We start from the raw sequence: 13,916 nt of genomic DNA on the forward strand, positions 1-13,916 counted from the left end.
CTCCTTTGCTTTTTGTTTGCAAACGTCAGGAGCTGGATATCGATTGAGAAATTGCAAGAGACAAATCATTCCCTGGCTCCTCTGCTTTCCCTCAGTGCCTGCTAAGCTGCAATTCACAGCCAGCCCAAAGCGATCCATTTCCAGCTCGCTGGGGGAGCAGAGCAATGCTCTTGTATCCCGGGTTTTGTTTAACAGCCTTGTTTTCTTTGCAGGAGTCTTGAGGATAGGCTAGCGTTGGCCCATTTCTCAGCAAACCCTTGCAACAGGAAGATCTTCCTATTGAGCCATGGACGTGCTCTCCAGTAGCTCCCTACAGCCACCAGCCCATACGAAGCCACCGCTGGCAATGTCCTGAGCCTGCCCCAAGGGCCAGGATTTGCCTGGGCATTCTTCAGCTTCCTCCAACCCCACCAGCCTGCCTTGACCATCATCAGTGATCCCTCTGGCCCCCTCTTTCCTTGCTGCAGAGCCAGGGACATCCTTTGGTAGGGCTTTGAGGTGAAAAGCACCGTTCCCCTGCACGGCAAAGCTCACAGCGGTGGGGCAACACTAGCCAGGGCACAGGAGCGGTGGGTAGATCCTGCCTTCTTTATTGCTGTGCCAGGACTTTTCCCCTCGTGTCAAAATATTTCCCTTATGGGAGTGCTGGAGAAAAGCCCACCAAGCACAGGGTCTGGCTCGCTGCCCCATGCAGCGGGGACACGGTGGCATCCAGCATCAGGCACCTTTGTGTGGAGCAGGGAAAAGCGTAGCCCATGGCAATGTTTCTATACTGCATGGTTTTTTTTTTCCAAGCCTGTTGGGTTGCAGAGTTGCCTGAGGGTTGGCAGGGTAGGACCTGCAGATATTCCCCCATGTGCATGGGGCAAAGGGTAACAAACCTTCAGCCTCATCACAGTCTGGCTGGGGGGGTCTGTTGTCCCGACAAATGTACCTGCCTCCATCTCACCATTTTCTTTTGCTTCGTGGTGGTGCTTTGTAAGATAAGCCCGTAGGGAGAGACCCTATTTCCTTGCCCAGCTGCAACTTTGTTCACCTCCATCATGCCCCATGACAGTGTGAAGTGACGGGAGGAGCCAGGCTTGAGCCAGCTCCCAAAAGGGAACTGCTCCCCATCTCCCTTCGCCTGTGTGGGGACTGAGCGCAGGAGGGGTGGACACACAGGAGAGGGTCTTGGTGGCTTTGTAGCCATCTCGGGAGCTTTCTGGGCGTCATGAGGCACTGGCAAGGCTTCCCTGCTCATTGTGAGCTCTTTGGTGCTGCCGGCTGCAGACCTTTGGGGAGGGGGAATCACCAAGTCAGCATCATTGCTGTGCGCCCTGGTCTGACGCTTATCCTCTCTGGTCTGCCACATGCTCTGTCACATCAGCTTTGATGGGGGCCTTGGGAACGAAGGGAGTCCAGCAAAGAAATCAGCTGTTGGGCCAGGAGGGCTTTTGCATCAGAGTGGTTTGTCAGGGGGCTTTGGAGGGGGTTTCAGCATGGGGTGAAGAAGCCCAGACAGGTCCTTCATGAGCTTCCAGTCACAACAAGGAGGCTCTGTCTTATGGGGACCTGCTGCAAGGGTAACCCATCCTAGTGCCAGATGAAGGGCTGGAGCTGGGGACACTGAGGCATGGGGAAACAAAAAGGCCTGCAATGGTAGAGGCCAGGGTGGACTTTCCAGTCCTGATTCCTGCTCTCAAGACCAGTGGGCATTTCATCCCTACAGAGCAACCAGGGAGCTCCTAAGGATATAGGGGGGGCCTCCTGGGCACAAGGCGGGGCTCTAGGACCCTCGGCATGTCAAGGGGTCCCTCCCCTTGTCAACGGCTCAGAGCCCACCCTGGTGCCCCTTTTTTCCCCCTTGCCTAGGCAACTCCCCCTCGGATGAGTCAGAAGAGCGTGAGCGGGACCCCAAGGTGCTCACCTTCCCTGAGTACATTGCCAGCCTCTCCGAGTCGGGCACCAAGCGCATGGCAGCTGGCGTGCGGATGGAGTGCCAGAGCCGTGGGCGCTGCCCCTCCTCCTGCCCACTCTGCCATGTTGCCTCTGGTCCTGACGTGCCGGCCGAACCCATCCTCCTGGAGGTCACCAAAGCAGCCCCCATCTACGAGCTGGTCACCAACAGCCAGACCCAGCGGGTGAGGAGCTACTGGCTGGGGGTGGTGGGGTGGGTGGGGTGGGTGTGTGGGGAAGCAGAACATCATCAGGGTGGTCTTTACAGGCAGTTTGCCCCGGTAGCATCATGTCAAGCTGTGGCAGCCCTTGCCCATTGGCCGGCCTTGCTCTCCAGGATGGATGGACTGTGATGACCTTGCCAGGGGATGGATGAGCACTGACTTGAGTGGCAGCGGGATGGGAGCTCACCTGCCCTGTGCTGACCTCCTTCTCTCTCCCAGCTCTTACAGGAGGCCACCATGAGCTCACTGTGGTGCTCAGGCAGTGGGGATGTCATCGAGGACTGGTGCCGCTGCGACTCGAGTGCCTTCGGGGCTGATGGACTGCCCACCTGCGCACCTCTCCCGCACCCCATGTAGGTCTCCACACCTGCCCAGCCTGGCCTCTTGGTGTGATGGGTCTGGGAGGAGGCAGTGATGGCCAACGACGTAGTGGCAGGAGGTGGTGGGAGGAGGTGGCTTTATGGGATAGGTTTGCAAGTGGGTGGGGGACCTGGGAATCAGGCACAGGGTACAGAGAAGTAGTGTTTTTTCTAAATTCAGCTGAGGATTGGGGAGCTGGTTTTGGATCCATCCTGGTACATCAAAACCCCAGGGAAGGAGCCCTTGGGACCAGTATGCCCAGAGCCAGGATGGGTAGGAGAGGGGGAGTCACTTCTGTCCTGAGATTACTCTCTCCCATGGGTTAATGCCTTTGAAGCCCTTTTGCTGTGAGAGAGTGATGCAAAAACTGTCCCTAGGTACTACCTTACAGAAACCAACTAATTTCTGGTGCGTTTGCATGTGATCTGCACAGCATACTGAGTGGCACTGGCAACCATGGGCAGGACACATTCATGGTGTCTTCTGCACCAGCCATGGGGACCAGCCGGAGAGCTTGTCCTCAGCAACTCTCCCACACCTCAGCCTGGTGGTTTTGCTGCATTTTTATGGCACAGAGGAGCAGCAAGCTGGTGATAGACATCGGTGAGGGTGAGTGTGGGCGGGCAGTGGGGGTGGCCGGTGGAACTTGCCCTCCTGAGATGCTGACCAGCTGGCATTGCCCCCCAGCCTGCGGCTCTCCACCGTGCATGAGCCCAGCAGCACGCTGGTGGTGCTGGAATGGGGGCATTCAGAGCCCCCCATTGGGGTGCAGATTGTCGACTACCTCCTCCGTCAAGAGAAAGTCACCGACAGGATGGACCACTCCAAGGTGGAGACAGGTGAGTAGGGACTCTACTGGTGCTCTCTGGGGAGGGTGGGATGGAGATGTTGGAGGAGAGCCTCTGTCTCCCTCTTTGCAAGGGGATGCTGCAATATATCCAGTATCCTGTGGAAGAGAAAGCAGCCCCTCTCCTGCCTGCCGTGCTGCAGAAGTGTCAGCTCCATGCCATGGTGATGGGCCTTGCTGGAAAAGCAATGGGTCCACATCTACACCAACCTCAACCTCATGCATGAGCCTTGGTCTCCCTCCGCACGTGGCAGCATGGTAGTGGGCACAGACCTCAGCAACTCTCCACAGCCCTGGGGACACCTGTGTCATCACCTGCGGCGTGTCCTCCCCTCTCTCCCTAGAGACAGTGCTGAGCTTTGTGGATGACATCATCTCTGGCGCCAAGTCACCCTGCGCCATGCCAGCCCAAGTGCCTGACAGGCTCTCCTCCACCATCTCCCTCATCATTCGTTGCCTGGAGCCTGACACCACCTACATGTGAGTCGCCTCCCCCGTGCAATGCCTGTGGCAGCACTGTCGCCCTGACTGTGGTGCTCCTACCTGTTGCTGCCTGTGTTTGCATGAGGACTTGCGAGTCCAGAGCTTCACCTTTTTCCTTCTTGGCCAGGTTCACACTGTGGGGAGTTGATAACACAGGAAGACGCTCCAGGTCCAGTGATGTGACAGTCAAAACCCCCTGCCCTGTGGTAGATGATGTGAAAGCTCAAGGTGAGATGGAGGGAGCTGCTGAACTGTGGTGCTTGGGACTATCAACAGGGAGTTCCCCCTTCCAGCATGTCCCCATGAATGCCTCAAGTCCTGGCTGTAACATCTTCACCCGTGGTGTCCCAGGTGCTTCCACGTGGTGTTGAGGGTTGGCAAGGAGCATGGTGGGAGGCACACATCCTTTCTGCAAAAAAATACAGAGGCACTCTGGGCTGATGGGAGGATGGGTGGAGAGGCAAGCACTCAAGAGATACTGAAACAACCAAGAAGATCTGCCTGTCCTGCCCAGAAAGCAACTGATAGCATAGGTGGTGTCTGTGCTCAAGAAACACCAGTTGTGTGCCTTCTCATAAACTAATGATGTTTCACTAACAATACATGATGACACCACCTGTTTCTTTTCCTAATTGGACCAAACTATGGGAACCTAACCTGGACTGAGTCCAAAGAATACCATCTACACTGTTGCTCCTCCATTGAGACCTTGTCTTGGTATGACATAAATCTTAACTCATGGGACAGATCTTCGCTCTGGCCTTGGTTTCCCTAGAGATGAACTTTAGCCTGGTGGGCTTTGTTCATGTTTTTCCTTCCACCCCACTGAATACCCCCTGTCCTTCTGCCCAGAAATAGCAGACAAGATCTACAACCTCTTCAATGGCTACACCAGCGGCAAGGAACAGCAAACAGCCTACAACACTCTGCTGGACCTGGGTTCCCCCAGCCTGCACCGAGTGCTATACCACTACAACCAGCACTACGAGAGCTTTGGGGAGTTCACTTGGCGCTGTGAAGATGAACTAGGACCCAGGTAGGCTCAGGAACTGGGTTGGCTAGGTAAACAGGCCTGCCCACCAACATGCTTAGCCCTTGTAGATTTTGGTCACCGAGAAGGTGGTTCTCTGGCAAATCTCATGAATTTGTTTGATGATAGAGCTTAGAGTCTCACAGTGGGGTTTCTGTCTTGCTGGACACTGTGCATATGTTTGGGGCCCAGCCATCTCCCTTGAAGGACCATTAACATAGGATAAGGTGAAAGGTGGTAGACCATTGTCAACCAGCCATCCTTGTCCATCTCACCAGCCCTATACCACCTCTGGAGTTTTGCCTCGTCCTTTCATGCCATGCAGGGTAAGAAGGGGACAGGGGTGGGATTATCTTTTTTCCTCAGTAGCTGCTGCCACAGGCAAAAGGGCAGAAGGTCTCAGAAAAATAGTGCGCCTTTAGAATGGAGCTTGTTGCTGGTGAGAAGGAAGGGAGTATGGTTGAAGTATGTTGCTAGAGAAGGGCCCTGGGCATTGAAGGAGGGGAGAAAGTGCAAGAAGGTGGTTGTACCTTCATGCTTACTGGAGAAGGTGACACAGAAGAGGTTGGTTGTGGAAGCTGCTGGATGAAGTTGTGCGTGCAAACACACAGACAAGTGCTGGGCCATGTCAAGGTCAGACTTGGCTTTCTTCCTTTTCCTGGGCTTTGGCCTGAGCTGAATGCATTTCTCTGTGTTGAACTCACTGTCACAAAGCAGGCAGTGCATTGACCTCAGCCCTGAATTGCACATATGTTCCCTTCCTTTTGATCCATGTCTGTGGTCATGTGGGGTGATCTCAAGGACCTGAGTATTTTTGGTGCCCAGGCAGTGCTGAACTTCCATGGCAGGTTATGGGGGAGGTTGCCCTGTGTCCTTCCTGGCTGAGACAGTCCCTTCATGCTTCTGTGAGCACTATGTCTTCTCTCCAGGCTTCTCCAGGTCACTGCAGCCCCTCCAGCTGTCTCGGGATGGGGTGCCTCGTGCCCCAGGCTTGTGGAGGCAGCCAGATGTTCCCTTCTCCCCATGTCCTTAGATGTCTGCTTTTGTCTGCATGGTTTCCCAGTAACGTGGATGTTTCCAGTCAGTTTATCAAGCCAGGCTGGGAGATTGTGTGGGCTGCAGTGGTGTTTCATAGCATCTGGCCTCCAAAGAACCAGAGCCTTGAGCCCATCAGGAAATCAGGATTACTTCAAATGTACGTCAGCAACAGCTCCTATCTATGAAATGCATGGCCACCTTACTCCCTGCCCCACACCTCCTCTTGCTGGTCTCACCACTAGCTGTCTTCCAGGCTTGCTTCTCCAGGTGATCACTTGTGGAATTCTAGCAGAGGATTGGAGAGTCTCCATGTACCTTCTCTGTCCTCCAAACCTCTGCTAGGGAGTCAGACTCAGAAAATAGCTGGTGGCTGTCCTGGATTTAGTGTTTCTTAAGCATGTCTCCTAGTTCAGCTTTGGTGGGAAACTCCCAAGAGATCCTCCGCTCCCTGGGGCAAAGCTGGGGTCTCTCCTCCTTTCCCTTTTCCCATTTATGTTCTGCAAAATCTGAACTCTTTGAGGCAGAGCCTCAAGACTCATTAGTGACATCCTGGTGCGAGGACGCTCGTTGTTAAGGATGAGGCTCCCACCAGCTCCTCTGCCCAGGGTTGCTTCATTCCCACACCACTGATTGGGACCAGCAGACTTGGACTTATGTCTCACCTTCGTCTTGAGCCCAGCTGCGGTGATGCTGCTCCGTCTCCATTTCCAGATGTGAAATTTCCAGACCCGGTTTGCACAGACCATCTGACATCTGTTGTGATGGTTTGTGTGAGGACTACATAAAATTCCCTATGTGACAGACTGGAGTCATCACACAGCCACTGCTATTGCTAAGGTTGAGCGTTGCCATTGCTGCTTGTTGCCTCAGTAAGGAGACCAAGGACCATCCAGAACATGGGGTGGAAGCTGCCTCCTTGAGCCCCACAAGGCAGAGGTGCATTGGTATGGAGCAGCCAGAAATGCCACTGAATTGCCCAAATGTTACAATTTTCTGTGCGAATCTACAAGCCAGAGGGTTAATTCCACCCTCCGGAAACGCTGGAGTGCTTAGGATGGGATGACGCAAGTTGCTGATGAAGTGTTTGCAGCTCGCACTACTTGGAAAGAGACATTTAGGCAGCTGCAGTGGGTTCTGGTGATGACAAATCTTGGAAAGCAGACCTCCTGTTTGATCGTCTGCGAGGGCGAAGCATCCAGACTGGTGGTGACAGGACAAATCACTTGCAGATGACATTATTTAGCCAGCAGACGGAGTGTTTGTTTGACTGTTGCTGATGCTCCTTTGAAGTCCTGGATGTGGACCCACGCGACTGACTCTACCATGTCCCTCCTCCTCCACGCGGCCATGCTGCCTTCTGGCTCTGCTCGCTTGGGGCGCACTCACCTCCCTTCTCAGAGACGCTGGCTGCTGGACTGAAGGAAGCAAGGGTGTGTGCAGATAATTTGTCTGGGGTTGCGAATGTGAGTCGCTCCTTCCCAGTCCAAGAAGGGCTGCTGAGAGCCCTGGACTTTGCATAAAGCGAAGAAATGGAGGCAAAGGCAAGTCATTTTCTAGCAAGTAATAAACGAAAGTAGGTTGGATGCAAAGACTAGTGAAGTCTAGTGGTGTCTATGAGCTTTGGGCCAAAATACGTAGAATCACATTCAACATTCCTGTTAGGGTACCTGTGATGCTGGAGGATGAGAGGCAATCACAGCATCTCACCTAGGTTTCTAGGTGAGAAGAGGATTGGGAGGTCTGCTACCTTCCAACAGCTGGAAGACCTGCCCAGTTTGGATGGCAGCCAGCACTGTGCTAAGCACCTGCACCTCTCTGCTGTGGTCTGGATGTGAGCCCCAGGGCTGCAGGTGTCAGATGGCTGCAGAGCTGCACAAATTCTTGGTGGCTCCAGACTGGTCCCTCAGAGCTGTAGCCACCTGAAGCTGGCTAGCAAGGGGTGGACTGTGCATGACCTTCTGCACTGTGATGGACCTCTTGAGGGTTTCCTTTCCAGGAAAGCAAAGGTTGGCTCTGTCTGGGCCTGGAATAAATTAATTCCTCTCCAAACAGCTTTCTCCTGGTGGACCTGGCCTAGAGGAAGGTGTGGAGGAACTGTGGGTGTCACTCTATGGCCTGTATACACACCCTTTAGCTGTCAAACCAGGCACAACACAACCGTGTGCTCCACGCACAACCCCTGCTTATCCAAGCAAGAGTGTGACAAAGAGGGTTTTTTTTCCCCAGCATCTTGATTTGTGGCTCCACTGCCTCCTCCATGCTGAATAGATGGTGAGTTACATCACCAAGGGGATGTATCTTCTCTTCCCTGTGTATACCAACCCACAAACTGACCTTGAAACTGGCTAGGAAACTTAGCCCAGCTCCTGAGACACTTAAACTTTTGTCTGGGTTTCCAGGCACATGCAATACCCACCTGCAAGACACTTCATTTGAACCCATTACCTCCACATTTGCCAGATTCCCCGTAGATGACCCAAAGTGCTAGACCAATTTAAAATGAATATAATGTATTTTATCTGAACAAACTGTTTTTCTTGATAAAAGCATTAGAAGCACAATATTAAAAGGAAAAACGTGAAAAGAAGAGAACACAATTGAGGTCATATTTGGCCAGGATCCTCTGCGGTCTTACAATATCTCATCCAACACGAGGGGTTGGTAATTTAGCACTTTTCTTGCTACCAGAAAAAGCCCACGCTGAGGCTGTGTAGCCCTAGGAGTACTGCATGTCTGTCTTCTGCTGAAGATGGATTCCTCCTGGACCTCTTCTCCGTCTGTCACCTGATCTTCTCTCCTGGCTTCCTTGGCTGGGTTGTGGCTCTTTACCAAATGCTACTGCCATGACTTGCCTTTCCTCATTTTGCTCTCTGCCGTCGGAAGATGCGAAATGCACATGCAAATAACTGGGGAGCTCCGCTACATCCCCTGCTCTCTCAGAGCTTGTTTGGATCAAACCTATGCTATATGCCTCAGCACACGCTTTCTAGTTTGCACGCTGTCCTTTGAGACACGTTTCCTAAACTGCTACTAAACATTACAAGTCATGTATCAGGAGTGTCATTTATTGTACTTATATCTTATGTTACTGCATCTTGTGAGGATCATAATGTTTATATCACCTTCAGCCTTCCATGCAGACCCCAACAAGCCAGACTAGTGCAGTTGACTGGCATGGTATTTTTAGTGGGTTTTTTTTATTCCCTAAATCTCCTTCCTTCCCTTCTTTGGGGCAGTCCTGCTGCCACGCTGGTTTGGGCAGTTGCTGCCTACCTCATCCCGTGCTCCCCTCTGCATCCTACATGCATTTTGGAGCACAGCTTTAAGCTAACACATACTTGTGTTCAGCGACCTCTCCACCTGGTCATGTTTCCACTCCATCGCATCCCACTCCGCCATGTGACAGCAAGGGAGCGGTGTTCCTGTCATGCCTACCTTTTCCCTGCCCTGCCATGTCAATGGAGGTGTCCTACACCAAGCCATGAGTGACCAGCTCAGTTCCGAGACATGCAACATATGCACTTCATGGAGGGGATACACATGGTGACACTGCTCTAGGCTGGCCACACGTGTCATGCCTGATGCCTTCTAGCATTTCTCCCTACTGTCTGCAGTGCTGTTGGCTCCCACTTTCCCATCCTGTTATATTTGGGGTCCGGTAGCTGCAGCAGTGACTGGTGATGCCGTTTGAGTCATTCATGATGTCCGTCCCAAAGGGTGTTGGGGGTTTCACAGCTACAACTGTGACTGTCCCTTCACTAAGCCCTCAGCAGACCTGGTCTTGTTGTGTGGATGATATAGAGTGGAAGGAGAAGAGGGGACACGGCAGGAAAATGTAAGGTGAGTCCCAAGACCAGTGCAGCAGGTCCAGCACCACCATGGTGGTGTGGGCACCTGTGACCCAGGTAGGGACTGGTCCTGCATGTGTTTAGACTTGCAGTGCTACCATGGGGCCATTGTGTCCTCCCAGTCCCACTGTCCCTCCTCATCCTGGCAGGGTCGGGCTCTGCTCATCTGCTCTCCTCAATGCCCAACTCCTGCATTGTCTCTTCTCTGCCCAGGAGCTCCCATGGTGTCCTTAACCGTCTTTGCTTTTCTCTCCTCATACACTCCTCCTGCCCTTCCTGCCAACTCCCATGTTGTCTCCATTGCCCCGGTTGCCCCCTCACTGTCTGTCTCCCCTGGCATGTCCCCCACCTGCCCTCGCTGCAGGAAAGCCAGCCTCATCCTCTCACAACTGGGGGACCTCAGCAGCTGGTGCAATGGCCTCCTGCAAGAGCCCAAGATCAGCCTCCAGCGCTCATCCCTCAAGTACCTTGCCTGCCGCTACAGTGAGATCAAGCCCTACGGGCTCGACTGGTCAGAGCTCAGCCGGGACCTCAAGAAGACTTGCGAGGAGCAGACACTGAGTGTCCTTTACAATGACTATGGTGACAAGGACTTCTGAGGGTTGCGGGCACCTGCTCTCACGTTGGCCTTCCCACGGGCGTTTGTGAGGGTTTTATACATGGAACCATGGTGGGGGGAGGGTGTCGTTGATGTTTCTGGAGGCAAAAATTTGGACTGGGGAGTGAAACCGGCTGCTCTGTGCAGGACTGACTCAGTATTAGTTTCTTCTTTGGCTTGGCCAAAAGCCTTTCTAGTTAGAAGTCTTGTGGGACCCAGTTTTCTTGGTTTTGTTTTATTCATTTTGCCAAGAGGTTCCTCAGCATCAGTGGAGGGGGCAGGTTGGAAGGCCACAGCCCTGTCTGCCTGCCCCATCCCTGCCCTGGCTGTGGGGACCATTCCCGAGGGTGAGGGACACTGGTCACGGGAGAAACAAGGTGACACAGGCGTGAAGGGAAAGCAAGTGATGCAGGGCTGGGAAAATGGAGGCAGGGCATGCAGGTCAGGTTGAAATGCTAGTGGTTATGGCTAAAGCAAAATAGCTACTGGGCAGCCAAGAAGGATGTGTTTGGGTTTTTTTTGCAGTTGTAAAGCATGAGGTCTGGACAAGACCTGGCTGATCGATGGTGCCATTGCAGGGTGGGACTGCGGCATCATCGCCTGGGGCAAGGGGACCGGGGTGTTGGTGACTCCCATCTCCTCAGGTTCTTCTGTGATGGTCAAAGCCCGCATTTGTTCCAGGATGCAAAGTCCTTCAGAGCAAAGGCACCTTGGCCTCAGAGCCAGTGGCCAGCTGGACATCATGATCTTTCTTCTTGTGGGACTAAATTCCTTGGAAGTCAACTTAAAAATCCCTTCTTTGTGGTTTTTTTTTTTTTTTAACCCACCATAATGGTGACTTCAAAGCAATGTCAAACTGCCACTCAGGAGAGCCGCAGCCAAGACAGCAGCACCCAGATGGCACAGTTGAGGCTGCCTTCTGTACCAGCTGCCCTGTAACCGTGGCGTAGCCCAACCTCTGCATGGTGAGGGGAGCAGGGTGTAGTGTACCCTGATGTGGTGGTGCAGGAGGGTCCCGGAGGTCCTTGTCCTGGAGAGGGCTCAGTGACGTGGCATGACTTTTGGGGGCACTGCTTGCCCATGTTCAGGCTCACATCTGCAGCTCTCACTGGTGACTGTTTTTTTTTTTTTCTTAAACCAGAGAACTGAGGTTGTCCTGGGACACTGGGCTCAGTTCAGAGCAAACTGTTCCCGAAAACCCTGCTACCACTGATGGTGTTGGAGGCAGCAAATGGCTTCCTTTTAGATTCAGCTTCCAGCCTTGTTTGCAGAGGAGGCATCTCTGGACTTGCCAGCTGTGCACCTTTGATCTGGACAAGCCAGGAGCCCCTACAGTGGGATTTTTACGATGCCTCTTCAGAAAGAAATTTCCTTTTCATTTTTTTTCAGTCTTGGCAGAAGCAATCTTCAGCCTGTCTCTTACAATTTTCTGCCTCATTCCTCCTGCTACCTGCCAAGGACATGGCTTGAATATTTGCGTGGGGCTGCGAGGGAGGTGGCTGTGGTCCGCAGCCAGTCACAGCAGACAGTGCTGCATCACAGTATTTGCTCAACAGCAGTTCAGTATCTTCCTGCAGGACCACACAGTGCTTTGCTCTTCCCTTCTCATGGGCAGACAGACATCTCCTCCAGGGGCAGCTGGCCTGGATGGGGCAGCTGCTGGGAACAGCTGCCAGCACTCAGTATTACCTGGGCGCCCCAGTGTCCTTTCTGTAAGGAATGTGTCTGGCAGGGGTCTTCGGGCAAACACCTGCTCTTTACAAGAAGGAAGTCTACCAGATCCTTCTGGCTTTTCCTCACATGTTTCTCCTTATATTTTGATGTGCCTGTTGCTGCTGAGGGCTTGGAGCTCAGAGCAAGACCAGCGCCACCCCCATGCACAGGTATGCATGGGCAGGTGATCCATACTGAGCCATTGCTCCTTCTCCTTTCAGCCACCGGCAATCTTGGCTAAGATGCTTTGGTTTATCCTCTTGCTTCTCCCAGCGGATGCTGAGACAACTTTTAACTTCCAGCCGGGCAGCCGTCCAGGGATGGGCAAAGGGCACCTCCGCTCAATGCCTCGGCAGGATGCTTGAACGAAGGCTGCTCTGGCCCAGACACAAGTTGGTTGCTCGCCAAGTAATACTGCTTACGTGGCCTTTATATGAAACACAGACTGTTTTCCTTTGGGTAGCAGACTCCTCTCTTTTATTGCTTACTAGGTACAGCAGCAGGGACGGGAGTGGTGCAGTCTGCCAGCCACTCGCTGTGATGCTGCCAGGAAAACCCCGGACGCCCCACTCGTTCACACCTGACTACGTTACTTTTTCATCCGGCCCCAAGATTTGCACTGGCGCTCTGCAGATATTTCTGTTCTGCTTCTGCGCTCACATTGCAAAGCCCTTGCGTGGTCAACCAAAACCCCGCAGCATCATCAGCTGGCTGAGCTGGACTCTTCTCCCTTAGCCCCAGATTCCTCGTGGGCTGGGAGATGGACCACCCCAGAAGGTGAGGTCCAAGGTCCTTCAGCAGCACCCTTGCACAGTTGGACATGACTCAGCGTCCCCATGCCATTATGGACCACGCAGTTTGCTGGTGGGGCTGTGCTCCACTTGGTTGACTGCTGTGGTGTTGCTGCACCTGCTGTGCCGGCAGGTCCTGCCAGCATGGCATGTCTGCGGGGCCATTTTCACGATGGCCGTGGCTTTGTGAAGACTTCCTTCTTGGTTTCCTGGCTCTGGCAGTGCAAGTCGAAATTTTGCCCAAACTTGGATTTTCTTGCCAAACCCCCTCAATTAACACATGACCCCATCTCAGACAAGTGCCAAGAGCCCGCCATGGGGGACCAGACCAGAGCCAGGGTGGTTGCACTATGGTTGCAGACCTGGCCTTGGTGAGATGTGTTGCATGGGGCTTGCTCATTAAATAGCCATGGGTGAGCCCCGAGGCATGCCCTTCCCTGCAGAGCTGACACCGTCCACAGCTGTCATGAGGTCCTACTGTTGGGTCTGCACAGTACTTTCTCTCTTGGACTCCCGGTTCTTCCCATGCTGCCACCACACAAAAGCTGGAAGAAGACAACTGTTTTCTGTACATTTCTGCCATCTCCCTTGCCCCCCTGCCCTCTCTTCTTGTTTTATTTCTGAATTAATTGAGCGATCATTCACCTGAGATGAACCTCTGGGTCATTATCTTTTCTTTGCTACACCCGTACCCCTGTAATAGCATTACTACCTTTTACTTGTTGTGGAGTTATTTAACATATAAAGATGTTTTGGTCCTTTTCTTTACAAAGATGGCTACAATTCATGTTCCTTGATGTTCTATTAAAACTCAAATGTGAAGTTTTACTACTGTAGATTGAAAGTAGGGTGCTTTAGGGTGAGATAGCCACGCGGCAAGAAACACAAAACCCTTCCGGATTACTTAAAAAAAAAAAAAGTTTTAAACAACAGCAACAAAAAAAAATCATTGTAACACTATGTAAAACTCCAGATGATAATTTAACTGACTATTAAACGGAGCTGTTAGTAATCCGTGGCTCTGGCAAACTGGAGTGTTTGTTTAT

The 13,916-nt window shown here is 52.8% G+C and overlaps 1 protein-coding gene across 1 annotated transcript in view; it reads left to right on the plus strand.

Annotated features, from left to right (window-relative positions):
• The window catches only part of ASTN1 (astrotactin 1), a 32,559-nt gene extending 22,048 nt beyond the window's left edge, over positions 1-10,511 (plus strand). Inside the window, exons 16-22 of the mRNA XM_009892943.1 lie at positions 1,855-2,123; positions 2,382-2,515; positions 3,210-3,361; positions 3,714-3,849; positions 3,980-4,080; positions 4,705-4,888; positions 10,133-10,511. Coding sequence (XP_009891245.1) covers positions 1,855-2,123; positions 2,382-2,515; positions 3,210-3,361; positions 3,714-3,849; positions 3,980-4,080; positions 4,705-4,888; positions 10,133-10,367 — 1,211 coding nt within the window. The 3' untranslated portion in view covers positions 10,368-10,511. The remainder of the gene's footprint in view (positions 1-1,854; positions 2,124-2,381; positions 2,516-3,209; positions 3,362-3,713; positions 3,850-3,979; positions 4,081-4,704; positions 4,889-10,132) is intronic.
• Positions 10,512-13,916: the final 3,405 nt, after the last annotated feature.

Source organism: Charadrius vociferus, unplaced genomic scaffold (genome assembly GCF_000708025.1).
Source record: "Charadrius vociferus isolate BGI_N301 unplaced genomic scaffold, ASM70802v2 scaffold39, whole genome shotgun sequence".
Taxonomy (NCBI): Eukaryota; Metazoa; Chordata; class Aves; order Charadriiformes; family Charadriidae; genus Charadrius; species Charadrius vociferus.